Source organism: Zosterops lateralis, assembly GCF_965231275.1.
Source record: "Zosterops lateralis genome assembly, chromosome: 19".
NCBI classification, from domain to species: Eukaryota; Metazoa; Chordata; class Aves; order Passeriformes; family Zosteropidae; genus Zosterops; species Zosterops lateralis.
Genome location: NC_139779.1, coordinates 5616926 through 5641049, shown reverse-complemented (window position 1 = coordinate 5641049; position 24124 = coordinate 5616926). Strand labels below are relative to the sequence as shown.

The 24124-nt window shown below is 44.4% G+C and overlaps 2 protein-coding genes and 2 long non-coding RNA genes across 4 annotated transcripts; 2 read left to right on the top strand and 2 right to left on the bottom strand.

Annotated features, from left to right (window-relative positions):
• The first annotated feature begins 1085 nt into the window (after window positions 1-1085).
• MRPS17 (mitochondrial ribosomal protein S17) lies at window positions 1086-4345 on the top strand. The gene is made up of 3 exons (XM_083875121.1): window positions 1086-1164; window positions 2417-2563; window positions 3600-4345. Exons 2-3 carry the CDS (start codon window positions 2441-2443, stop codon window positions 3888-3890), a joined length of 414 nt encoding a protein of 137 aa, XP_083731247.1. The 5' UTR covers window positions 1086-1164; window positions 2417-2440; the 3' UTR covers window positions 3891-4345.
• Window positions 4346-6775: 2430 nt separating this feature from the next.
• Window positions 6776-20753, top strand: NIPSNAP2 (nipsnap homolog 2). The gene is made up of 10 exons (XM_083875120.1): window positions 6776-6871; window positions 10845-10984; window positions 11079-11124; window positions 13923-14017; window positions 15869-15939; window positions 16277-16417; window positions 16830-16861; window positions 17991-18085; window positions 18878-18961; window positions 19653-20753. Exons 1-10 carry the CDS (start codon window positions 6786-6788, stop codon window positions 19715-19717), a joined length of 855 nt encoding a protein of 284 aa, XP_083731246.1. The 5' UTR covers window positions 6776-6785; the 3' UTR covers window positions 19718-20753.
• On the bottom strand, window positions 9202-13916 carry LOC310917117. Its single transcript, XR_014591396.1, has 2 exons — window positions 13579-13916; window positions 9202-9417 (listed from the first exon to the last, which is right to left on the bottom strand). It is a non-coding gene; the product is annotated as an uncharacterized lncRNA (long non-coding RNA).
• On the bottom strand, window positions 19784-22407 carry LOC310917118. The gene is made up of 3 exons (XR_014591397.1): window positions 22219-22407; window positions 21866-22075; window positions 19784-21316 (listed from the first exon to the last, which is right to left on the bottom strand). It is a non-coding gene; the product is annotated as an uncharacterized lncRNA (long non-coding RNA).
• Window positions 22408-24124: the final 1717 nt, after the last annotated feature.

Genomic DNA, 24124 nt, shown 5'->3' with positions numbered 1-24124 from the left:
CTCTGTCAGGTTTGGTGCCATAACCACTGCGCTAACAAGGAGGCTGTTCTAGTGCTCCACCACGCTCTGGGTGAAAAAATCTTTCCCTGATATCCAACATAAACCTCCTCTGACTCAGCTCCATTTCCTCGAGCCTTGTCACACATGGAACAGAAGAGATGGGGAGCTGCCCCACCTCTTCCCCTCAGGAGAATGTTGAAGACGACAGTGAGGTCTGACCTCACTCTCAGGCTGAACAAACCAAGTGACCTCAGCCACTCCTCTCAAGGCTTCCCTTCCAGACCCTCCACCATCCTTAAAGAGCTCTTAGGTGTAGGAGCAGCTGTGCATGGCAGGGAGAGGGAACTCTACAGACCTGAGATATTCTAGAAACATGGCTTTATTGCAAGGGTCATGGGTTAAAAGGGCTTTGCCTTCAGCCACCAGCCTGGGCTGGAGGGAACCCCAAAGAGAGAGGGAGAGAGAGAGAAGGTGTGAGGTGAGGGAGGTAAAAGAGCTAAGAGGGGTGAGAGGGGTAAGAGCAGTAAGAGAGAGAGGACCTTCTTACAGTACATTATGTCTCCTTTTGTGTTGAATATTCTAATTTACAGTGACCAACCAGTGTGAGATACAAAACCTACAAACTTTGCATGCAGCCAATGAGAACTGCTATATCACCATATCATCCTAGATTCTAAACTCTAAAGACTACTTTTCTTATCTACTTTTTCCCTGATGCCTTGGCAGGGCGGAGAGGGGCTGCATTCTTGGGTCCTTTTGTTTTCTGTCCTTCAACCTGACTCCAGCTCTTCATTGTCTTCCTGCCTGCCATGATCACATCTCAAAGCTGCCCTTCATTTCTATTTCACTCACAGGTTTTACATCTCCAGTATTTCTTACCAGGCAATCATATCTACAAGCCCTTCCTGCCCCATCTTTCCTAACACTTAGGGAATCTCTTCCAACTTTAACGAGCCTCGCCCGACACCACACACACCCCTTTCTCCCTCAGCGCTTCTGAGGGAACAGCCGCCACCTGCGCCTTTAAATACCCGTGATAAGCCCCGCCCCCTGTGGCCCCGCCCCGACCCCGCCCCTTCCCGCCGCGCGGCGCTTCCGTGCTCGGCGCCGCCCGTTCCGGGCCCGTCCCTGTCAGGCCCCTGAGGCGCGGCGGCGGCAGCGGCGGTGAGCGGGGCCGGGGTCCCCGGGGCTGCGGGCTCCCCTCTGGGGGCTCCCCTGTGCTGGGGCTGTGCCCTGGGTGCTGCACGAACCGCCCGGCTGAGCCCCGCTGCCTGTGCGGCCCTGCTGGCGCGGAGGCTCCGGGGCAGGGCCTGTGGGGAGCCGCGGTGGGGGGGGCTGAGGGCTCCCTGTCTGTTTCAGTTTCTTCTTTCATCCTTGTCCGCCGGTGCTCTGTGGGTGTTGGCCTGTGCTGCACACACTTGTCTGCGTGGGGTGTTTAGCCCTGGGGTACAGGAGGGCTCCCCACACTGAATCTTTCCAGCCCTGAACACCCACAGCGGAGTCAGGCGGGGTAAAAGCAGCCCCCGAGTATTTGCTGAGGCTTTTCATCCTATGGCTGTGTCCCCGTATCCCTAAACTCTCCTTTTGATGTGTTGCGACATCAAAGCAAGTTACAAATTGGGGGGGGCATGGAGAATACACAGGTGTTGGTAGTGCTTAACAACGTGTCTGAGTGGGAGAGAAAATGGCCATTAATCTCCATCAGTATTAATATTGATTCAAGTCTTATATTGGCTTTTCCCCTGACTCTTGCAAGAGTGGTACAGAAAGCTCACTCTAATTAAACCGAATAAGGTAATGGGATATAATTTACTTGCAGGAAAGAACTCAAAAGCAAATACATGTACTATAGATCAGACAGCTCTTTGATGTGTCATTTATGGCTTGGGAAGCTCATTACCCTCCTTAGGTTTCATCAGCTCAGCTGATAATGAGAGGCACAGAAGCAAATGACTGAACAAAAGCTGTAGGCTGCTCCCTTGTTTGGGGGCACTCTGTTCTGATGAACAGGTTTCCAGCCAAAACAGCTTTTGGAGTATGAGTTAAATTAATAACTTCCGCAGCTGAGCTTTTCTCTATGGTGTTTGTGACAACTGGGGTGATTGAAAGGAGTTTTGTGAGGTAAGGTCTCATCCTCGTGCTGTCCTAAAGTAACTTTTACTGATAGCAGGCACATGGTGACATCCCCTCTATATTGTCAAAAGGACTGAGGTAGTGCAATAAATGGAGTTATGAACTATTCTTCCAACAAAATGACCTAAACTCTGGCTGGAGTCCCTCCAAATGCAGCTAGATCCCCCCCCAAAAAACCCTAATGAAGCTGTAAGTCTAAAATAAGGGAAATTTTGGTATTGATCAGAAAGGGGTTATGTTTTTTACTTTGTTACAGTAACACATCTCCTTTCCTTGCTGCCAGGCACTGCATGACCATAAGTGAAGGATGTCTGTCCCACGCGGAGCTGTCCATGCAAAATGGATAGTGGGGAAAGTAATTGGGACCAAAATGCAGAAAACTGCCAAAGTGAGAGTGACCAGGCTGGTGCTGGATCCCTACTTGCTAAAGGTAACGCCAGTGACCAACTTCTCCTGCCTGCTGGGGTTGGTGTCTTGTGGAGAAATGTTCTGCTGAATTGACTCTTAAACGTTTTGATGACTTTACAAATCAAACTCCTTAAGGGATGTGGGGATGACTGCAAAGGACTGAAAAGCAGTGAGTGGTGAGGACTTACAAATTACCTGCTAAATGTATTTCTTTGAAGTGCTTTGTTAATGCACTTCATTTGATCTTTTTGGGGAGGTAAGCTTTTGTTGTTTCACGCTCAGATTTAATGTTTCATCTTGATGTGGAAAATGCTTTGGAGGCCTGACAGTTTATTAGTCACTTGTACAATAAATTTTATAGCTGCTTTTTTTCTGTATGCATAATTGTAACATTACTGTGATCTTGAATTTAGCCCTTGTCAATGCACTTCAAACAGGAAGGTTAAAAATTGTATTTTCTCCATTTAAAACAGGGAAACAGTGGTACATAGAGGTAGAATAAATTGCTTTTGGTGACCCGAAGGTTAAGTATAAAGTCAAGATTGGAAAATGGGTGTTGTGGAGCCCATTTCAATATTTCATCCAGTAGAAGAACCTTTATGTATTTCTTAACCTAATTTATTTCTTAAAGGATTCTGCTGTTCCAAGAAGAAGAAGAAGAAGAAAAAAAGAAAAAAAAAACCAAAAAAACACCCACCACTTTTTATGTGAAAAAAATATTATAAAAAACTTCAAAATACAGATTTCAGAGTTTTTTCTTCCCCATCTCCTTTCCTCCAGGCTCAGTTGGCAACACTATCCTGACAAGAGATTGGGAAGGGCAGTGCTGTGCTTTCTGTGGAGAACCTGTAGAGTGCACAGTTTCACTTCTCTTCATGATCCAAACTAAATCTCACTTGCAAACATGCATAACACCTCAGTGAAATTTATTTATTTGCTATTAATTTTATATTTCCCCATCGCATAATTTTGAAATAGCATGCCAAGGTTTCCTTTTATTTTTATTATTTTCATTATTGTTGTTGTTATTATTATTATTCTTTTTGTTCCTTTTACAGTTCTTTAACAAAAGAAAAACCTATTTTGCCCATGACCCACTGCAGCAGTGTGTTGTTGGAGACATTGTTCTTCTGAAAGCTCTGCCCGAGCGAAGGAGCAAACACGTGAAACACGAACTGGCTGAAATTGTGTTCAAGGTTGGCAATGTCATAGATCCCATCACAGGAAAGCCCTGTGCAGGAACCAGATTCCTGGAAAACCTGTCAGATTCTGAAAACCTCACCGAGGCAGATACTACCTATCTAAGTGAGAAACTTCAGGAACTTAAAGTTTGTTCGACAGACAAATAGTGGGGGAAACATTTTAAGCAGAGGGCTTCCAGCTTTTGTCTCTCTCTCTCTGTTGGGGGTGTTTGAGGCCCTGCTGTGATATGTTCAATGTTTCAGTGAAATCTGTAGTCTAAATAAATAGTAAATGTAGTTGCTGATGCAAAGAGATGTTTTTTGCAGATGGATGGACACCTGGAGTTTTGAATGGAAATAGGGAGAAAAATGCAAGTTTAGTGTTCACACTTCATTTAATTATCTGTAGTTTTGCCCCAGTGACAGTTCCCAAAGCCAGCTGCCCCCCTGGAATGACCCCTTTGTGTTAAGACAAGACTGCAACCGTGGGATGTTTCATTTTGGTGGGAGGGTCATTCTCTTATTTGATTGTTCTGTATTTCAGGCAGTCTTTTGTGGTTTGTAGGGTTACTGGAGATGATGCTATTAAAGCTTTTGAAAGGAAGTGTAGAATTTTAAAACCAGCTGCATGCTTGTGTCCTTATTTCCTCTTTACAGTGCTTGCTTTCTGACTTCCAAACTCTAACAAAAACACAGCCCTGTCCTTTATGGTGGCAGAGAGTGAGAATCAAAGCTTTGGGCAGCTTAGAGTAGTTGTCTCTGTCACCTGTCCAAAGGCAGGATTTCATTCTGCAATCTCTGAGCTGCCAGCAGGACAGAGAGCTGATGAGAATACAAAGCCAAAAAGTAAAAGTAAAGGTTAGATTAGATTTAGTCTTACTAGAAAAGCTAATTAAAATAACACATTTTGGGGAGATAGAGGTTTGCTGGATGCTTTAATGTGGAGCTAAAGGCCAGAGCAGCTAATGATGAAAGATGACTTTATCCTGGTGCAGCTCTGGGGATCTCATGTCCTTTGCTCCAGGACATTCAGCAAGCTGAGAGCCTGCAGCTGTTGCAGCAGCCTCGTGTTCCTGACTTTCCAACTAAAAGGGCATCTGCCTCAAAATTTGGTGTGGGAGGAGAGAGTGGGATATGAGAGCTGTGAGAAATCTTTCCAAAGTGGCTCTTGGTATTTAGGATCAGAAGGAAAGCAAAGTGTATCAGGTCTAAAATCTTATCCTCTGACCTAAAATAGCTTACTTGAAGCAACTGAGTAGCTTCCAGTTGTGTTCTCTGCTGTTCTCTGTTGTGTTCTCTGCTGGGAGTTAAAGATCATTTGTCCTTTAACTCCCGGCACAAAATCACTTCTGGCTGCCTAAAAAGCCTGACTGAACTCAGCAAGTGATTTGGGACAGCAGGAATGAGAAACTTGAACTTCCTTCAGTGCTTCAAAGCAAAAAATGCTGCTCTTTGGATGCCAGTGTTCATGTGGGATGTCAAGAGACCTTCACTGAAATGTCTTTGTATAAAATACTGTGGCCTCTGAGGTTGAGGAAGGGCCTTAAGCATGTGGCTGGAGGGTTTTTCTTGTTGTTTGTGGCAGAGGTTTAGGTTTATGTAAATTCCTCAGGAACTGGAGCTGCCTGATCAAAGCAAAGGAAAGGGAAAACCTGAGCTCTGACTCCTGCCCAGGTGAATGTAAAATGTGAAACTTCATCCAAGCAGAGATTGGGAGAACTTGGGGTAGAATTTGGCCCTGGGCTGTGGGAAATGCACTGAAGTTGTATGGAACAGAACTTGACCTTCAGTATATGGGATATGAGTGTTCTAATAATTAGATAATTATAAAAAATAGAAAAGGTTTCCTGTTTGCTTAAGAGGTTGCATCTACATCTAACTAGGGGAGTGAATATCTTCTTGTCTTTCTTGGGATTTCCCTTGAGTAGCTGTGAAAATGCCACATTTTTTTTCTCTAAGATTGATTCATCACAGAAGGTTATAATTTTTTCCAGTGTAGGCTCTGGGAGGGTTGCTCAAGCTCTTGCCATGCTGTCAGATCAAAATGTGACTAAAACCAAGGTACATATCAGACTGTGTTATTTAATAGAGTGATGGGCAATTGTAGGTTAAATTGTTTTAAAGTACCAGGATTGTACTTTTGTGATGTTAAAGCCCATCATATGTGTTATCTTGTGGATTAGTCTCAGAGAGTGCTGATAGAAAAATCGTAAAATGGGAAGGGAAAGTTTATAGGGCCAAGATAGAATCATAATAGGTGTTATGTGGAATGATAAGGATTAGTCATTGACTGCTTTCTGTGTTTATTGGCTTCTTGCTTTTAGAACTGCCCTTTAATTTTTACCCTAATTATCACTTTATCCTTAATTTGAAGTGATTTAAGGATTCGATGCCAGCACACACCTCCTCCTCAGCCAAAATACCTCTGAGTGCAGCGGAGCAGATTGTGAGGAAAACCCTTCAGCTGCCAGCGACTGAAAAATGTACCGGGAGAGCAACAAACCAGGGCTGGGAGTCCCCTAAATCCAACTGGGTCCCCTAAAACCAGGGCTGGGATTCCCAGATTCCCCAAAATCTGCCCGGGGTGCTCCAAACTGAGGCTGGAGTCCATCAAAACTGGGGCTTGGGAGGTCTCACTAAATCCAGGTGTGTCCCTCCCCAGACCGGGGCTTGGGTACCCCTAAACCGGACTGGGGATCCCCCAAAACTGTGTCTGGAGTCCCCCCAAATGCTGCTAGATCCCCACAAACCGGGGCTGGGCTCACCCCCAAACCAGGCTCGATTTGACAGTCCCCCCAAACCGGGGCTGGGGGACCCTAAAACTAAATCCGGGCTCTCCTAAGTCTCAGTAGGTCCCCCCAAACCGGGGCTGGGGGACCCTAAAACTATATCTGGGCTCTCCTATGTCTCAGTAGGCGTCCCCAAACCGGGGTTGGAGCTCCCCTCGGCCGAGGGGCCGTGAGGGGGTCCCGGGGCCGCCCCGGCCGCGCATGCGCAGGCGGCGCTGCCCGCCAGGGGGCGTGGCCGCAGCCCCCGGCCCAGGAGGGAGGCGGCGGGAGCAAGATGGCGGCGCGAGTGCTGCTGCGGGGGAGCCTGGCGGGAGCGCCCGCCGTGCCGCGCCTGCCGCCCGGCGCCGGGCTGGCCCTCAGGTGAGCCCTGAGGGGGCGAGGCGGGCGGGACGGGGGCCGCCGGGGGAAGGCTGCACGCGCGAAGCCGGCGCCGCCCGAGCCACCCGAGCGCTCCCGCCGCGCAGAGAGCGTCCCCCCCTTTGCCAGGCTGGAAATGGCGCCCCGCTCGCGGGGCAGCGGCCGGGCCTGGGCCGGAGAGTGCGAGGCGGCGGGGTGTCCCTCAAGGTCACGGGCCGCAGGGCCGGCCCCTTCCTTCCCTCCTCCGAGTCCGCCCCTGGGTGGGCGGGTGGCCGCGCCGCTGACCCGCCGGGACCAGGCGGCCGGCGGTGCCCGGGCTGAGGGGGCAGCGAGAGCCCTTCCCTTCCCCGCACGGAGCGGGGCACACACACAGCCCACGGCGCTCGGGCTGTCCGCCCGCCCTGCACACCTGTGGTCTGCCCTTTAAATACCTGGATGCTCCGCTATCGCTCCGGGATCACAACTCCTCCGAGCAACAGGGTGCACACAGCCGGCAGCGGCTGCTGGCAGCGGTCACTGCCCGAAATCTGTGTTTCCTCAGGGCTGGGCTGCGTGACTGCACGTCCCCGCATCTTCCTGCCTTCACCGCGCACATAGAATCCCCTCGGGAGTCAGGGCTGCTGTGTCCGTGCTTCCCGTGGGAAGAAGGGAACATCCCTCAAGGTTTGGGGTGCAGGGATTTGTATTTTTGTCTGCAGGGATGCCTGAGGTGCAAAAACACACAGACACAGCTCCTGGGGCACCTCCCAGGTGTAGGAAGCAGGCACAGGGTGATGGAAAACACAAGAATTCCCAAGCTGGGATGGATCTACGCGGTTTTTCCTCCTTTTCTTTGAAGCAGGGAAAGCTGCTGCCTCCAGCTTCAGAATAGACAAGACTAAAAGCATCGCTGCAAGCAGCTGTTCAGGGGATATGTTGTGAGGTTTTTACCTGCATGTTTTGTGGTTTAGTTTCAAATAAACTTTGTTTAGACCGCAGATCAAAAAGTGTCAAATGTTAAACAAGTTGTTTTTCTTACTCTTCAGGTAGATTTGGATTACTACAAAATCTAAATACTTGACCTGGTATGTCCCACCCAGGTTGTATTTTGTGCTAAAGCAGGAGCTAAGTGTAATGAAGTGTTTTCCCTGACATTTTTAATCTAATCTAAGCAAGCTGTTGAGTGTTAGCCTTTTGTGTTCAGAGCCCAACCTTTGCAGCAAGAAGGCAAAGCCCACAGTTAATATTTGCAGGTTGAGAACTTGCTACCAAAGACAAATTGATGCTCACAGCTGTTTAAAGAGCTGAATTCAATCCCTGCTCCTCCAGAACTGATTTTGGGTACAGATTGCCCCAAAAATTGAACCAGTGATCAGTTCAGGGCTTCTTGGTTTGTGGGAGGCTGAGGTGACAGTGATATTTTAGGATGTTGATTAAAAATCAGGCCCTTGAATCTCAGTTTGGGTGTAGTGAACATCTGCTTTAATAAACTCAGCCTGTTACCTTTATTCCATGTGAGGTGTATATTTAGTGGTGATCTGTTAGTCAGTGCTCATGAGGAGCTTTACAGCTGCTGGGGAAAAGGTTTTCCATAAATGTAAAGTATTACTCATGTCATTGTTTTGAAAATTAACCTCCAGTTTTAGGTGCAGTTTAGCGTTCAAGTCATGAGATTTCTCCTAATAGCAAAGAAATTGGTTTTTCAGAGTTATACCTGTAGCTCCAGCTTACTCCTGCTGCTGATGAAGTTAACAAAAAAAAGCATCAGGATTATTTCTCTCTTTCTTCTTCCCAGTTTGCTGCAAACAATGATCCTCATAGATGAGTTTTCTAAATATTACTTTGCTAACTTTGTTTAATAAAGGGGAGGGCATGGTGAGAGTTTACAGGTCTGAGTATTGCAGGACTATTTCTGCCTCCTGGAGCCAATGAGGGCTTAATTTGAGGGAGCTTTTTAAAACAAAACTTGAATTTCTGAGGAGGGGTTCACCCCTGTGCTCTGAGCTCAGAGGAAGCTCTGCTGCCTTATCATGGAATGCCCTTCAAATGCCTGCCCTCAGGAATAGCTGCTTGGCTTCCAGCACAGCCACATGTTTGTGTGTGTGCCCAGGGCAAGGGAAGCACCATTTCCAGTAAATACACCAAGATTTATACAGTATTTCTTCATGCTGAAGGTCATCTCAGCTGTGGTTGCTGTTTCTTTGCTGTGAAATACTTTCCCTTTTCTCCATCCTGCTCCCATGGGCAGAATCAGGTCATTATGTTCTTTTCTGACACTGGGATTAAAAGGTAAAAAACTGCTTTTGTGTAACACCGGTGTGTCCAGGGGGACATTTTCCCAAAGGAAATTGAGATTTTCTTTCCCTTTTTTTTTTTTTTTTTTTTCTGGAAGAAAGCTTTGGGCTGGAGATCCAGCTGTCTTCTGGGTGAAAAGGTGACATCTGAGGCAGGAAAAGGCTAAGGTTTCCAGTTTAGGAGTAAATAAATGTGGTATAAATACCACATTTAACATTTTAGTATTTCAGGAGAAGCTTGTGACAGAATCAGTTTTCACTGTGGCTACTATGGGGCTGTCCAACAAAAAAAAAAAAAAAAAAAAAAAAAAAAAAAGACAAATTGAAGGAAGAGAAAGAAGCAAAAACATTTGAGCTTGTCAGACATTGTAGGGGATCAGTTAAATGCGTCCAATTCCTTGTCTTGGTCATCTGGAAAAGAGGAATAATTCCTTTAACACATCACTTAAAAAACCACAGTTATCACTTGGTCTGTGTGCTCTGATGTAAAGGGAGGTGACACTGTTTTGAAAGTGCACTTGGAGAAGCTGAATGAAGATTAGATAAGGAAAGCCAGTGAGTTGTGTTTTGAGGTGAGGGAAATGTGGATGTTGCACAGAGATCCTGGCTCTGTGTCCCCACATGATGCAGTTGCCAGAATCTGGAATTGAAATATCTCCTGGCTGCTTATTTCCTACCACTCATCTTTTTTTTTTTTTTTTTTTTTTTTTTTTTTTTTTTTTTTTTTTTTTCCCAAATTAGTCTTTAATGCTATTTTTCCCTCTTGAAAGACATTTCCCTTTTGTAGAGCTGTCTTTAAGCAGCACAGGAACATAGGGCAGTTCCTTTCCCTTTTACACTGTGCACACTTTTCCTTCTGCACTTTTTTTTTGTTTTGTTTTGTTTTGTTTTTTGGCTCTTTTTCACTCCTGGTTCAGACCTGGCCAAAGACAATAGGTTAAAAAGAGGCTAAATAGGCAGGGAATAACCATGGTTATTAATTACACAGGGAATAGCCATGGGTAATGTGGATAAGTCTATGTAGTGAAATGATAAATCTCAGTGAGGATGAGCTGCTTTTGCCTTGCTGGGAGAGACTGGGTGGGAAGTTTCAGCAATGTGTTGGTGCCTTAAGTTTTAACTTTTATGTTTTTTGGCTCTGTGCTGCCCAAGGGTGCAGTTCTGAGCCTCATATTCAGTGTTAGTCAGCTCTTCACAGAGTAGGGAGACAAAACAAGCTTTTTTCCTGCAAGGACAACTTTCAGGCCCAAAAGCACAATCAAGGGTGGGCTGGAGGGAGGAACAAGAAGGATGAGACCTCATAACCTGAGGTTGAATTGGACAATTAAACCCCAACATGCAAATGGACCAAAACTTATAAAAGTGTGAGACTTCAGGGCCGGGTGTCTGTTTTGTGACCATTTTGGGTCCACCTTGGGTGTAGCCCTGGCCAGGCTCTTGTCCTGCCCAAGGTGAATCCTGGAGGCCTTTTAATAAATATCTACTTTAGCTCTGTCCAGTCTGTGTTCCAACTCAGCCTTCCCAAGGCATCAGTGTAACTGTAGGTTGTGATTCTGTAGTTCCCATTAAACCTGTGGCTGCCCTGCCTGCAGGTGGGAAGGGTGGGAAAGGTGGGAATTGCAGAGGCTCAGTGCCTGTCCTGGAGGGAATCGCAGGGCTCAGTGGGAATTGCAGGGCTCAGTGTCTGTCCTTGTTCCCTGCAGGGGGCTGGGCTCCTCGGCCCGCAGTGCCCGCGAGGACAGCTGGTTAAAATCCCTGTTTGTGCGCAAGGTGGATCCCAGGAAAGACGCCCACTCCAACCTCCTGGCCAAACGAGAGACCAGCAGCCTGTACAAACTGCAGTGTGAGTGATGGTGCCTCTGTGCTCAGCAGCACCTTTCCTTCCCTCTGCCCCTGCCTGCCTCACAGCCCTCTTGTTGTTGTTGTTGTTGTTGCAGTTCACAATGTCAAACCTGAATGTCTAGAGGCCTACAACAAGCTCTGGTAAGTGTGTGAGTTCTCTTTTCACCTTTTAGGTGTGTGGATTTGATCTGAAAATTGGCAGGTAGCATAGTTATGTAGAGGGGAGGTGACAAAATCCTGCTTTTTTTAGGATTTGGTATTAGATCCTATGAAAGAGCAAAAGGTCCTGTACTCAGTTCACCCCACTTCCCTCTTGGTGTTGTCATCTCCTGAGCTGCAGTTGGGGATGATTTCCTGTCCTGAGAGCTTTGGTGACATTTGCTGGAGCAGCTCTCCCCTTTCCCTGAGTGGTCTCAAAGCTCCTGCTCCCTGCAGGGAAAGGTGGGATGTTGGAATTCCCACTGCAGCTGCCAGGTTGAGGATGGTTTTTGTCTGCACACTGGAAGGAAAGAGAGATCACTGGTAAATAAAACTACACCAGTGTAAAAAACTCAGGTAGAACTTTGAGATGGGGCTTTTGATTTCCTCTCAGCTGATTTATATCCCTCTGCACAAGTCCTGTTGCTGAGCTGCTCCCAAGGAGTTACACAAAGCCTTGGATGGGGTCTCTGCATTGGGGTGATTCCCTCCAAAGGGAGCAGCACTGGGACAGCTTTCCCAAAAAGTTACAGCTTTAGAACACATAGAAATTACTCACTGCTTCAAGGGTAAAACTGCAGAAATATTACTCCTTTTCTGCCTCCACAATCTCCCCTCTGGAGCCCTGAAAGAGTTTTGTGTTTAAATTTGGGGATGGCGTGAGCCTGGCACCCAGCAGTGCTTTTCTCACTGACAATAAAGAACATTCTCAGCATAATGACACCTTTCTGCAACCAGCTCTGAAGTGTGAGCACAGCAGCTGGGCTGGAGGGAGGGGAGGAAGTCCCAGCTCCCAGTTCATGTCCTCAGCTGTTCCTGGGTGGCTGCAGTTCATCTGTCACCTCTGTGCCTCCCTCTGTTGGGTTGGAGAACCCAAAACTGTTTCAAAAGCATAAAAAGCCACTAGAATAACATTCAATTGAAATATTTTTAGCCTTTTTTTTTTTTTTAATCGATACACAGTAAAGGACAATTAACATTCAGCCAGCTTGCTGTTTAAAAGCTGAATATAAACATGTCCAATTATGCAAAGACAGGGAATCACTTCTCTGCAGTATTTCATGAGCTGCCTGAATGTTGGGTGAGGGCAGAGATTTCTGTTTGCAAGGAAAGAGACAAACAGCAAAGAAAGAAACTGCTGACAGCAGTCAGATGAAATATCTGTGGTTAGATTGATTCTTTCCAAAGCAAATGGAAGTATTTCAGGCAAGGAGACAACTTGAATAAAGTAATAAACAAAATTAAACCTCTCTGAACTTCCCTCCTGTCTCTCCCTAAAGAAAAAAAAAAAAACAGGTTCATTCTGAATCCAATCAAAATGAGGATTAGTCATCAGATATTAATAAATAGTGTAATGAAGATAATTACAAGAGTATTTAATGAATCACTGTGGTTGAGGAGCCCTTCTGAAGAATTAGGGTCAAAATTAGGAAAATTAGGGAATTTTTTTAAAAGGTGTTCTGTGAGCATTTTTTTCGCTAATTTGCAACAATATATGGTAGAATTATGCAATCATTTCCCATTCCTCTTCAAAGCTGCCTTTCCAGGATCTCATTCTGCTTTGCAAAAATGAACTGCTGCTTGAGAATGTCCTTGAAGAGTCGTTTTATCATATTATTTACCCTGGCTAGTGAGAAAATGTCGAGGTACAAATTGATAATGAGATTTGCTCAAGGTTGTCTGGAAAGTCAGTGGCAGAATCCAGAGGAAAACTCCTCTCTAATGACTCCCAGCCCAGCCTACTTTTTATTCCTTGATAGTGTGCAGAGACTCGTTGCCTGTGAGCCAGACTGAGGAAGAAGGGTAATTAAATAGGGAAAAACAGAAAAGGCAGAGTTCAACCAGACTAATTGACTTGTTCATCAAGGCACAGTGCAGGGAAAGCTGTCTTGGCCCAGTCAGCAATCAGCAAACTTAATTTCCTCATGCTAATACGGGCCACTTCTAAAGTTTGAAAGAGTGTTAGAAACCCTGGGCAGAGTCAGAAATTTTGAGTTGAAGGTGTTTTAAGGCAGTCCCACTGCTCATTAGTGGGTGAGTTGCCTCCAAGAGCACTTTCTGAAATCAAAAAGCCATTATTTCCTTTATCAAATTATTTTTATTCATCCAGCTCAGCAACTGTAACTGGTTTAGAAGGGTGTGCTTTCATATTTCTGTGCAATTCTCCCCCCTTGAGGGGAGCTTTTCCTCAAGCAAAGAAAAACTTTTCCTCAAGCAAATCACCCACATAAGCTGAATTGTCAGTGATATTTTCAAATATCCTGATAGTTATTATCCTGATGTGTTGGATGACCTTTTAGATAGACATAATTATTTAGATACACCTAATTTACTGCATCCAAAGAATCCCTTGTTGTAGATTTCTAAAAAAAAAAAAAAATAAATGGTAACACTCACCTTAAATCTCCATGGGGAGAATTAAGCTGAATTTCAGTGATATTTTCTAATATCCTGATACTTGTTTTCCTGATATGTTGGATAACCTTTAGATGGACGTAATTATTTAGATACACCTAATTTACTGCATCCAAAGATTCCTTTGTTGTAGATTTCTAAAAAAAAATAAATGGTAACACTCACCTTAATTCTCCGTTGATAGCAGAATTTGATATTTCAGCTTTCCCCCTCTGCAAAATAAAGCTTGTGAAATGTTCCTAGCATGCTGCTGTGTTATACATTATGGACTGTGGCCTCCCTGGAGGTCAATGCAACCCAGTGTCTGTGTGTTCCTTGTTTTCAAGTCAAGAGGTGCTGCCAAAGATTCATGAAGAAAAACACTACCCTTGTGCTCTGGTGGGGACTTGGAACACGTGGTACGGAGAGCAAGATCAGGCTGGTAGGAGATAGAAGTACAACCCAATGTAAACCCATGTGCTTGGCAGGTTTCTTCTTTTTTAAATCATCTCTGTTGGCACCTAAAAAAAAAAAAAAAAATACCCCTCTGTGGGGGTGTGTCCAGTGAGGGGTGTGTGCATCACTTCTCAGCTGTCTTTAAATGTTGCACTGCTTTGCTTTTTGTCGTGCTGGGTTGGACAGCAGAGCCTTCATCCTTTTGGTTCTGTCTTCTTGTTGATGTGTTTTTTTCATGTTTTCCAGGTGGTTGTTGAAATTAACAGGTTTTGGGGATAAATTTGTAAAATTTATATATACAAAGCTCCTGAGTATTTGTGGATAATTTGCAAAGCCAGGGTTTGTCCCTCCTTTGGGCAGTCTAAAAGCTTTGCTCAGCCTTTCAGACTGTAATTGCTGTATTGATAATGAATTGCAAATCATTCCAACCCATCTGCATTGTAAACTTAACATGAAACTTTACTGGGGGAAAAGTAAAAATCTTTCTGTTCATGTTCATACAAGGGTACTGCCTAACTATGAAAACAAACTGGAACTAGACATGACTGAAGAGCTGCTACAGAGGTAACTCCAAAGAGCCCAGTGTAGAGAGAAAACCTGAAAAATGCCCTGGGAATTGGAAGGAATGGGAAGCCACAGATCCAAGTCCTGTGAGAGCTGTGCCAGGATCGGTGCTGTTGCTTCCTAATTAAAGAATAAACTCCTGCACACATCAGTTCTCCCTGCACTGCCAGCATATTGCAATGTTGACACTGAACAAATGCAGGGAATTAACAGCAGATGAACCAAACAATGTCTGAGAGCCAACCCTGGAAGTTGAAGGGGAATTGGGGAATGAGGACAATTGAAATGGGAATTCCTCAGGCAAGTCCCAGTGGCTGCTTTTGGAACAGATGAGCACAGGCGGGATCTGTCACTGCACCCCCCAGCCTGCCTGGGAAATGTTCTTGCAACACTGGAACAAAGCAGATTGTGGGGTTTGACTTGTTCAGTGCTGGGTTTATATCAGGTGGATCCATCAGATCTGCCCTGGGGGTGAGGCAGCAGGAGGAGAAATCTGCTCTGCCAGGGCAGTGCCTCCCATCAGCCTCCTTTGCTCTCTTGGAAAAGCTGCTTTAGAGGGGAGAAAATAGCTTTTATTTTTGTGTGAGCTGAAATTATTGCCTTGCTATACTAAATGCTTGTAAATGCATCTTTCTGTGATTTACTAAAGGGGTTTATTCTGATTTATTAAAGAGGGAATGCTTTGAAAAAAATTTAGATACAAACATAGATACTGGAGTTGTTCTTATGGGGGAAATCCCAGCAAATGTTCAGTTTTCTTCTGCTTTTATTAATGTTGAGCTCAGAAATAACATCTGCATCGTTTTTCATGTCCTGCAGAAATTGTCTTGCTTTTGTGCTGGAGTAATTTACTGAAGTGAAAATCTGCCCCTCTACTGCTCTTAGATGAAATTGGTACAAAGAACATTTTTGGAACTAAGTCATCCTCTTCAGCTGAATCTTAATTTCAGTAATGGCCATGACAAGTGATCACATCTCTACCAGCATGGCAACAAAAAGTCCTTTCAGAAACTCCCCTCTTACCGTCAGAGTAAATTGCAAAATTTTCCAAGAGAACCCCTTTCAAAGAGCAGATGATTCCATTATCCCTAAAATATTCCAATATGCAGTGCTTTCATTAGTGAAAATCTATTTTCAACCCTGCTGCCTGGTTTTTATTTTTGCGTAATTTTGTAGTGTGAAGAGCATTGTATATTGTGATTTTTTTTTTTTCCATAAGTTTTACCACTGGTCTGGGACATCCCTGAGAAAACTGAAATTTTCTCTGTTTCAGTTCATTTGTGGAGATATGAGGGAGGTTACCCAGCTCTCAATGAGGTCATGAGCAAACTTCGTCAAAATAAGGTAAAAAATACTGATTTTGTTACTCAGAAAAGAGCAAAGAACAGGCAGAGCAAATAAAAAAATCCAGATTTAGATACCAAAGTGTCTCATCCCTTCCTATAAAAGCCCAGAAACATCTTTGAGAAAGGATTTATTGTCACATTCACCTTTAATTCCTGAATACTTCACCTGGAAATCCTTGGAATTCTCAGATTCACCAGGGAGAATTCAGATTCCTTTCAGGATTTCACTGTCCCACAACACTGACAGCATTAAAAAACCCCAAATTTAACCCACTATAACTCCTGCTGTTTGTTTTTGCAGAATTTGACCCGTTTGTCCCACGTTGTTTTTTTAGGAATTCACAGAATTCCGTAAGGAGAGGGGTAACATGCTCCTGTCCCGTAAGAACCAGCTCCTGCTGGAATTCAGCTTCTGGAATGAACCTGTGCCCAGAAATGGCCCCAATATTTATGAACTGAGATCCTACCAACTCAGAGTAAGTCAGAGTTTTTTATTTCTTTCTGATTTTTGAAAGCTTTACACTGTCCTAAAAACCTTTGGAAGGGTTTTTAATGGCAAGCAAAGCTTGTCTGAAAAATCTGCTTTTTTTAATCCAAGCTGGTTTGTGAGTCAGGGCTGCTCTCAGAGTGTGGGGTCTGAGGTGAAGGCAGGCTCCAACAAGATCCTGATGTCTGCAGGGCTGAAACCCCGTGGTTGCTTTGAGGGATGCTTCAGACATGACTAAGAGGTGGTAAACAGAGCAATTAAGAGATTATTTTAATATTCTTATCACTCAGAGGAAGGGATTGTGTTATTACAGGGTGGTTTCCATACAGAAACGGTGTGAAAATAGTTGTTTTTTTTTTTTTTTTTAACTGCAGCTTTAACAGTGTGATTTGTTTTTGCAGCCTGGAACAATGATTGAGTGGGGCAATTACTGGTAAGTGCTGCCTTCAGGCCTGGACTGTGAGAGGTGCAGGTGTGGAAAAAGCAGGACAGGAGGTGCCAGAGTGGCACCAAAGCCACCAAACCCCAGTTCAGGGGCTGCTGCTGCACTTGCACCTCTGCTCAGACAGTCCTGTGACCCTCTGAGGGAAAAAAAAATGGAATTTTGTGCACAAACAGCCCTCTGTGGTTTGGTTTTCCTTCCCAGAACCTTTTTAGTTTGCTGCAAAAACCTGAATTTTCAGCACAAAGAGTGGCACTTCTTGGTTCATCTTTCCCAAGACCACTTCTAGTTTAAATCTTGCCTCTTGAAGCTTTCAGAATCAAATTGCTTTTTGAAAAGCTGCTGAGCAGCACGTTTGTATTTTAATATATGGGTTAGAAGTATTTCAGACAGTTTTCTATTGATTGTATGCTTCTGGTTTTGTATTATTTTTAACCAGTGTAAGTTTATTTCAATTTACACTCACTGTCCTTGCAATTCTAGTGGTTGATAGTTAAACAATTTGGAATATTTTCAGATATTTGGACAAAGGTGAGGACCTAGATTTTCACACTTGTCATTGATACAATTTTTTCAATTACAGTCATTTGAACAAATTGAATTTAGAATAATTTTTTTTATAAAACAGGCACATGTCTACTGGTAGAAAATCTGTTTTATAAGATGCAACAAGAGAAATATTTATCTTAATTTATGCAAAGATCTACATGAATAAAAAGTTGTATTCCACTACCACAAAATCTGTGGGAAATTAACGTGGCAAAGCTGACATGACTAAAACTTAAGGATTTAGTTATAAAACCTGCTATAAAAAGGTCACTTTACACTGTTCCAGCAATTACCTTTATCATGAATTTGGTTGAAAAATTATGGTTGTAAAGCTTAGTGAAAATGTAGCCTCCAATTTAAATACATCCTAACAAGACACTTAAGAGGTAAATCTTAATTATTTATTGCTGGAAATAAGCACGATGCAGATTTTCCCCTCATTTTTGATTGCTGAAGTGCCCAGAAAACCCAGTTTAACATTCCAGCTTCCCTTCCAGTGTGTTTTCCTTCCCATTTTCCCAGATTTCCTGCCCAGCTGTGCAGGCTCTGATGTATCTGTGTTCCTCTGCAGGGCTCGTGCCATTCGGTTCCGACAGGACAGCAATGAAGCAGTTGGGGGCTTTTTCTCCCAGATTGGACAGCTCTACATGGTCCATCACCTTTGGGGTAAATTCCTGCTCTCTGCTTTTTTTTTGGTTTTGGGGTCTTTTTTTTTTTTTCTCCCACCAAGTCAGCCCAGTCACTTTGCCCAGGAGGAAATAGTTGTACAAAAGGCAAAGGAAATGGTGTCTTAAAAGTTGGGGTTTAAAGGGTTTTTTAATTATTATTTTCTTTTTATTATTATTATTTCTTAATTTGTTGATATTTTCTTTTTTAAATTGTGTAGGCAAATTTATTCTTTACCAAACAAGAAATGAACATTTCATGGTTTGTTCTGGTTTCTCCCACAGTTTCTGCTGTCCCTTTCTCATTAGGAACTCAGTGTTTGCTCTCAGTCCCACAACCACAACCCTGCTGAAGTCAGTTTTTTACTGTTTCATTTCAAGCCTCACCTGCAGAAAGGAAAGTCAGACATTTATTCCCATTCCTGCATGGAGACGTTTTGGCTTTCTCTGTGCATTCATATTCATATAAACACATTAGGATTGTTTCAACTTGAAAAACAATAATTTGTTAGAAATTACTCTGGTTTTTTCTTCATATCCCAACATATATTTCGGCAATCTGACAGCCCTCATTAGAGCTCTGCATTATCTTACCTGTGCCCAGGGATTCTCTCTCTTCCCCAGCTCCTCCTGATTGTGCTGCTCTGGGAGCTTTTCCTTCTGGCAAAGAACTCCTGATTTATTTTTTTCTCCTTCCTGCTGTTCCCAGCCTCCTAATTCCTCCTTGGAATTCTTTAAAGCGATCCCTTCCTGTGCAGAAGGGAAAGGAATCACTCTGTGCTTGTTTTCCCAGCTTACAAAGACCTGCAAACCAGGGAAGATATAAGGAATGCAGCGTGGCACAAACCTGGCTGGGATGAGCTGGTTTATTACACAGGTAACCCATTAACTCCTCTGGAATGCTGGGGGCAGACTTTGGGCTGTGCCACCCTCTCTGCTCCTCAGCACATCCCACTGGGAGAAAAACTTTTGTATCTCGGGGGAAATATGTGTAAATTTCAGTTTTCAGTCTATAACGGAGCAGAGGGGCATTGCACTGAGCTGTAAAGTGAATTTTTGCAGCTGGTTTTACGTGGAAAAGTTGCCCAAGTGCTAAAAATTTGCTGCATTAATACTGAATTTTTATAGCAGCACTTCTGTGGAAGAAGAGATTTATGCAAGTGCTTGTCCAAAGGTTTAGGGAGCCAGGAGTGAAATTTACCTTTATATTAAGTGATTACTTTGAATGCTTCATGGGATACAGGAGCCTTGTTAAACGCATTGCTGGGAAAAGGGAATTTAGACTTTGGCATGAAAAGCCAGGAGATCTTTGAGATCAAAGAAAGCTGTCACAACAGAACTCCCAGAAGTGTGCCAAGCATGTCAGCTCTGGGTTCCATAGGGCACATTTCAAAGGAAGTTACACCAGAAAAATGTAGGATCGCTTCCATTTTGGTGAAAAGAATGGAAATATTTGTCTTCAAACGAGCAGAGAGATGATATTAAAATAATTTTTTCCCCTGAACTAATGATTACTGAATGTGCTGAACTCTGTCAGTGAAATTAAAACCTCTCTCTGTTTCTTTCAGTGCCCCTTATTCAGGAGATGGAGTCCAGAATCATGATACCCTTGAAGATTTCTCCACTTCAATAAAGTCACTGATTTTCTTGTGCCTACATAGATGAAGTGACAAGTATTTGTCTTAATTTATGGTATACACTGTATATCATAGTCTGAAATATAAAAGTACTGTATTGAGCTTATAAAAGAGACCTCTTTTCTTCAGAACCCACGACCTTGTGCTCTTAGAGGGGGGAAAACAAAAAAAAAAAAACTCCAGGACTGTGATGAAAAGGTTGGGGAATTGAAAACAAGTCCAAATGTGTGCGCCAGGTCCCCAGGTAATGTGTGACCCAGAGGATTTGAAATCTCCTGCTCCACAGGCACTGCCCAGAGCTCAGTACCAGCCCTGCTGTGAGCAGTTAATGACTGCAGCTTTCCAAAACAAACGTGGGAGTTGACACCAGAGGCTCTGGAGAAATGAGAATTTCAGATTGTGAAAGGAGCAGCTCTGGGGTTGCTGTGAAATCACCCCTGGCTGGTGGAGCAGGGCTGAAATGAGCCAATCTCCGTTTCCAAGCAGGCAGTCATTAATTGGGGATAATCCTGCATGGCAGGGGATGGACTGGGGACATTGCAGGGACATTGCAGGGGCTCTGAGCACACCTTTTTGTGGAACCTCCCCCTGGAGTGGAGCCCACACAGGGTGAGCCACCCCACAGACACTGCCTGAACACCCTGCAGGGAATCCACCCACTCCAAGGCACTTCCCTCCCCAAACAGCTCCAAACTCTGGGAAAAGGGGTTGAATTTAATAAGCAGTGCTGGTTCAGACTCAGAGGCTGGGTTGGTGTGTGAAGCTGGGCTTGCCATTTCCGTGTACCATGGTGTCCAGTTCTGTTTTGGTTTCACTTCTAGGCTAGAATGTATCCACACTTTTTTGGTGTCTGCAACGATGTGAACATCCTGTAAGTGACAATAATATTCTCTCTCTCTCTCTCTCTCTCAAGTGGCTCCAAGAATCAGTGTAACATACTGAATGTACAAATCAGTTCTGAATGTCCAGTTTGTACATTTCAAGAAGTTTTCAGGAAGAACATATCAGTCAATAAAAACCTTTTAATTTTCACTTTTTTTTTGCTGGCATCTCCTATGTATTGCACCACTTGGGTTTTCTCTCCTCTTGCAGTGTTCAGTATGGAAAATTTGGAATATTTCAGCTTAATTAACCAATATCACTTCTCTGGGTCAGGGACAGCATTTCCTATTTTCTGCTTCCCTTCAAATTGAATTTACAGTCTCTTCACCACATCCCATTTTGCTGAGTGTTCTGAGTGCTTTGGTGATAAATACAAAACACTTTTGATTATTCTCCACAAATTATGCTTCATTTTTCAGGTGTGGTTTCTTCCCTACTTACATGAACTACACTGCACTTGTGCCTCCCCTTGAGTCTCCTCTTGAACAAAGCCAATATTTGATCTGGTTCTTATCTGGTTTTATATTTCCCTCCTGTTGTAATGATGGAAGTAATGATGGAATTTTACTGAGTTACATTCTGTGCTTTAGCAACTTTTAAGTTGCTCAGTGGGCCAAGGAAATCATTTGAGCTGATCCTCCTTGTAAATCAGCCCTGAGCAGGGATACCACCTGGGGCTGCCATTTTTCCAGACTTTTGGGGCTGCTCTTCAGCTGCAGAAGGAAAAAACGGATGTCAATATCACCTTCCAGCCCTGTTCATCTCTCCCAGCATCCTCCCAGATTTTTTTCCCCTGGAGGATTGTCCTTGTAACTCTTACCCAGCAATCTCAGACAGAGACAAACAGAAAAGAAAAAAAAAAAAATCTTTGGAGCTACAGGATTTTTTGTGTTCTGATGCAATCCATATTTTTTACCCTCACCAGGAATTAAATTCTGCCTGGCACAGCTCTTGTTCAAAGGCCACGAAGTTTTGCCTGAATGAGGAATCAGAGGAGTGTCCTGTGGGGTGACATCACAGAGTGCAGGTCCCTTATCCTCTCCCAGGATCTGAATTCCCCCTGGAATTCTGAATTCCCCCTGCCCTGATGTGTTAAGGATGTGCCTCCTCTCATTCTGAGCTTCCTGCTGGTGCTCTGGCTGCCCTCAGGGACAGGTTCATTCCTGTTATTTTATCTGCAGATAAAACAGTTCCTGTTCTTTTCCTTACAGGTAACAATGTAAACTCCAATGGAAATGGGTAATGCCAATCTTTCCTTTTACCTGGGCTTGGCTTTTCGCTGGTCCTGTGAACACTGCTGGGATTTTCCCTCTTAATTCCATGGCTGAGTTGAAGTTTTCCTGAGATGAGCAATCCCTCAGCATTCCTTACATCAGAACTGCTGGAGTTCAGAGCTGAAGTCACTTCCCAAAGGTTGAAAAGTGAGGGACAGTGCCTGGAAGGGCCTCTGGCAACTCCCAACTCTTGTTCCACTGCAATGACACAATTAAAGCTCAGCTTTTATTGTCCTGGAGAAAGCTGCAAAGTGTTCCTCATGCAAATACATAATTTAAAGCAATTCTTCCTCATCGAATAATCACAACAAAAGGCTTTATATGAAGGTCAAAAGACCCACCTGGAGCCCTGTGTGCCCTGTGCTGCTCCCCAGACTTTGCCCCTCCGTGCTGGGATGTGACACCGAAACTTCCCTCACTGCTTGCTGGGAATTTTCCACTATTTCACAGCCCAAACAGCTGAGCATCTCCCTGAGCTCAGCAATCCTCCAGCTGCCTCCTGGGCTAGAGGTCAGCCTCGATAATTGCCCAGTGCAAGGGGAGGAGGGCTTTTTTTCTTTTCCATGCCAGTGCGACCTCGAGAGCTGTTGTGAAATCCCTGGCACAAGCCCCACGTTTCCATAGTGCCCCGACGGGCAGAAGCTCCTGCTGTGAATGTTAACATCCCTTCCAGGGCTCCGGGGAAATGGCAGAGCCCTGAGCCGTGTCCCAGTGCCTGCAGCTCCAGCTGATCAGCTCCATGTCAGGTTCATTTCCTTTTAAATCCATAAAAAACAGCAAACTCCTTTAAGTCCATAACTGTGGGATTGCACAGGGGTGCAGAATCACTCTGGACATGCCCTGCTCGTGCAGCTTTGCCTGAACAAAAGCAGGATTGTTGTCCAGGGGCTGCCCTGGGAGCTGGCTGGGACTTGGCTCAGGGAGAATTTCAAAGAGCCCATCTCGAACCCTCCCAGAAGTTGTGGGGAGCGCTGCCAGCCATTGTCTGCCTGCCTTTGGTGGGCTGTGCTGGATCTCTGCAGATCCTCCGGGGCTCTGACGTGTCTGCCTTGTCCCAAAAAGCATCACAACTTTGCTTCTGGGCTTGTTTTTTTTTAACCCTTCTCTACTATTGAAATGCTATTGGAACTTGAAGCCAAAAGCATCTGAGAGCATCACTGAGAGCTGCACCCCTCACTCTGGGCTGGGTCATCTCCTCTGTCCCCCAGCCCCTCCTCTGTGGTGTCACAGAATTAACAGAACCAGTGTTTGCTTTCATTGTTGGTGAGGCTTTAACAACTGGACAGCAGCTGTCTCCTGGCACCTTGGTTTATTCATCATAAATTAAGGAGATTCAGTGCTAATTGGGAAAAGCAGTGATTATTGTGAGACACTATGGAATTTTGGAGGGTGGGGATGTCACTTGTTTCTGTTCCACCCTGAAATACTTGGAGGGGTGAAAGAGAATCTCCAGACTTCAGTTTCTGGGAAAACACTGGGACTCTTTGTAAGTATTTAGAAGATAAAAACCTCTGTAGATATTACATATTTTTAATACTAAATCATGTCATATTTACCCATCCTTCTCCTGTGTGTTGTGGGGATTGAAGGAAGGGGCAGGTGTGATGTGTTTTAATGTTGGTAAAGCTTTTCACATCCTCACAGGTCAGGGAAATAAAAGTCCCACAATGTGAAAAACACACTCAGGAGAGCTGGCAGCATTTACCAGCTGTGTTCTCTTGGATCAGACACTAAAGAGACTCCTTAAAATACCAGGATCCATCAGCTGGAGCTCAGAGGAGTTCTTAGAACGGGTCAGGCTTAACTCTGGCAGAGTTTAGGGGTGGTTAATCCATGTTGGAGGCAGAGGAAGGGACTGAAACTTCCCAGAATTTCCTGTAAAGGTTGATGAATTCGCTCCCATCCCATGGTAAATGAATAAAACACTTCCACAAACACTGGGACCACTTTCCAAAACCAGCAGTCTGGAGTTTGATTGGAATATTTTGATGAAAGATGGGAACCACTCTACCCCTCAGCTGAAAAATGTTTCTTGGCCAGGGATGAGGGTTGGATCTGTCTCAGATTTCCATGCAGCTCCTGCCCCAGACAGGTTGAGTAACTGGTGTTGAGTAAGAGATGACACCTCAGGTCCTCTGTAGCCATAATTTTAATGAAATCAGAGATATTCAGTGATGTTTTACACCTGTTCACTGATTACCTGCTGCTGAGATTCTGTGACGTGAAAGGTACTTGCCAAACTGTAGC

Coding starts and splice junctions, on each gene's coding strand:
- MRPS17 (XM_083875121.1), top strand. CDS start 2,441: ATGTCTGTCCCACGCGGAGCTGTCCATGCAAAATGGATAGTGGGGAAA. Junction 2,564..3,599: donor TGGATCCCTACTTGCTAAAG/GTAACGCCAGTG, acceptor TTCCTTTTACAG/TTCTTTAACAAAAGAAAAAC.
- NIPSNAP2 (XM_083875120.1), top strand. CDS start 6,786: ATGGCGGCGCGAGTGCTGCTGCGGGGGAGCCTGGCGGGAGCGCCCGCC. Junction 10,985..11,078: donor CAGCCTGTACAAACTGCAGT/GTGAGTGATGGT, acceptor TTGTTGTTGCAG/TTCACAATGTCAAACCTGAA. Junction 16,418..16,829: donor TGAGATCCTACCAACTCAGA/GTAAGTCAGAGT, acceptor TTGTTTTTGCAG/CCTGGAACAATGATTGAGTG.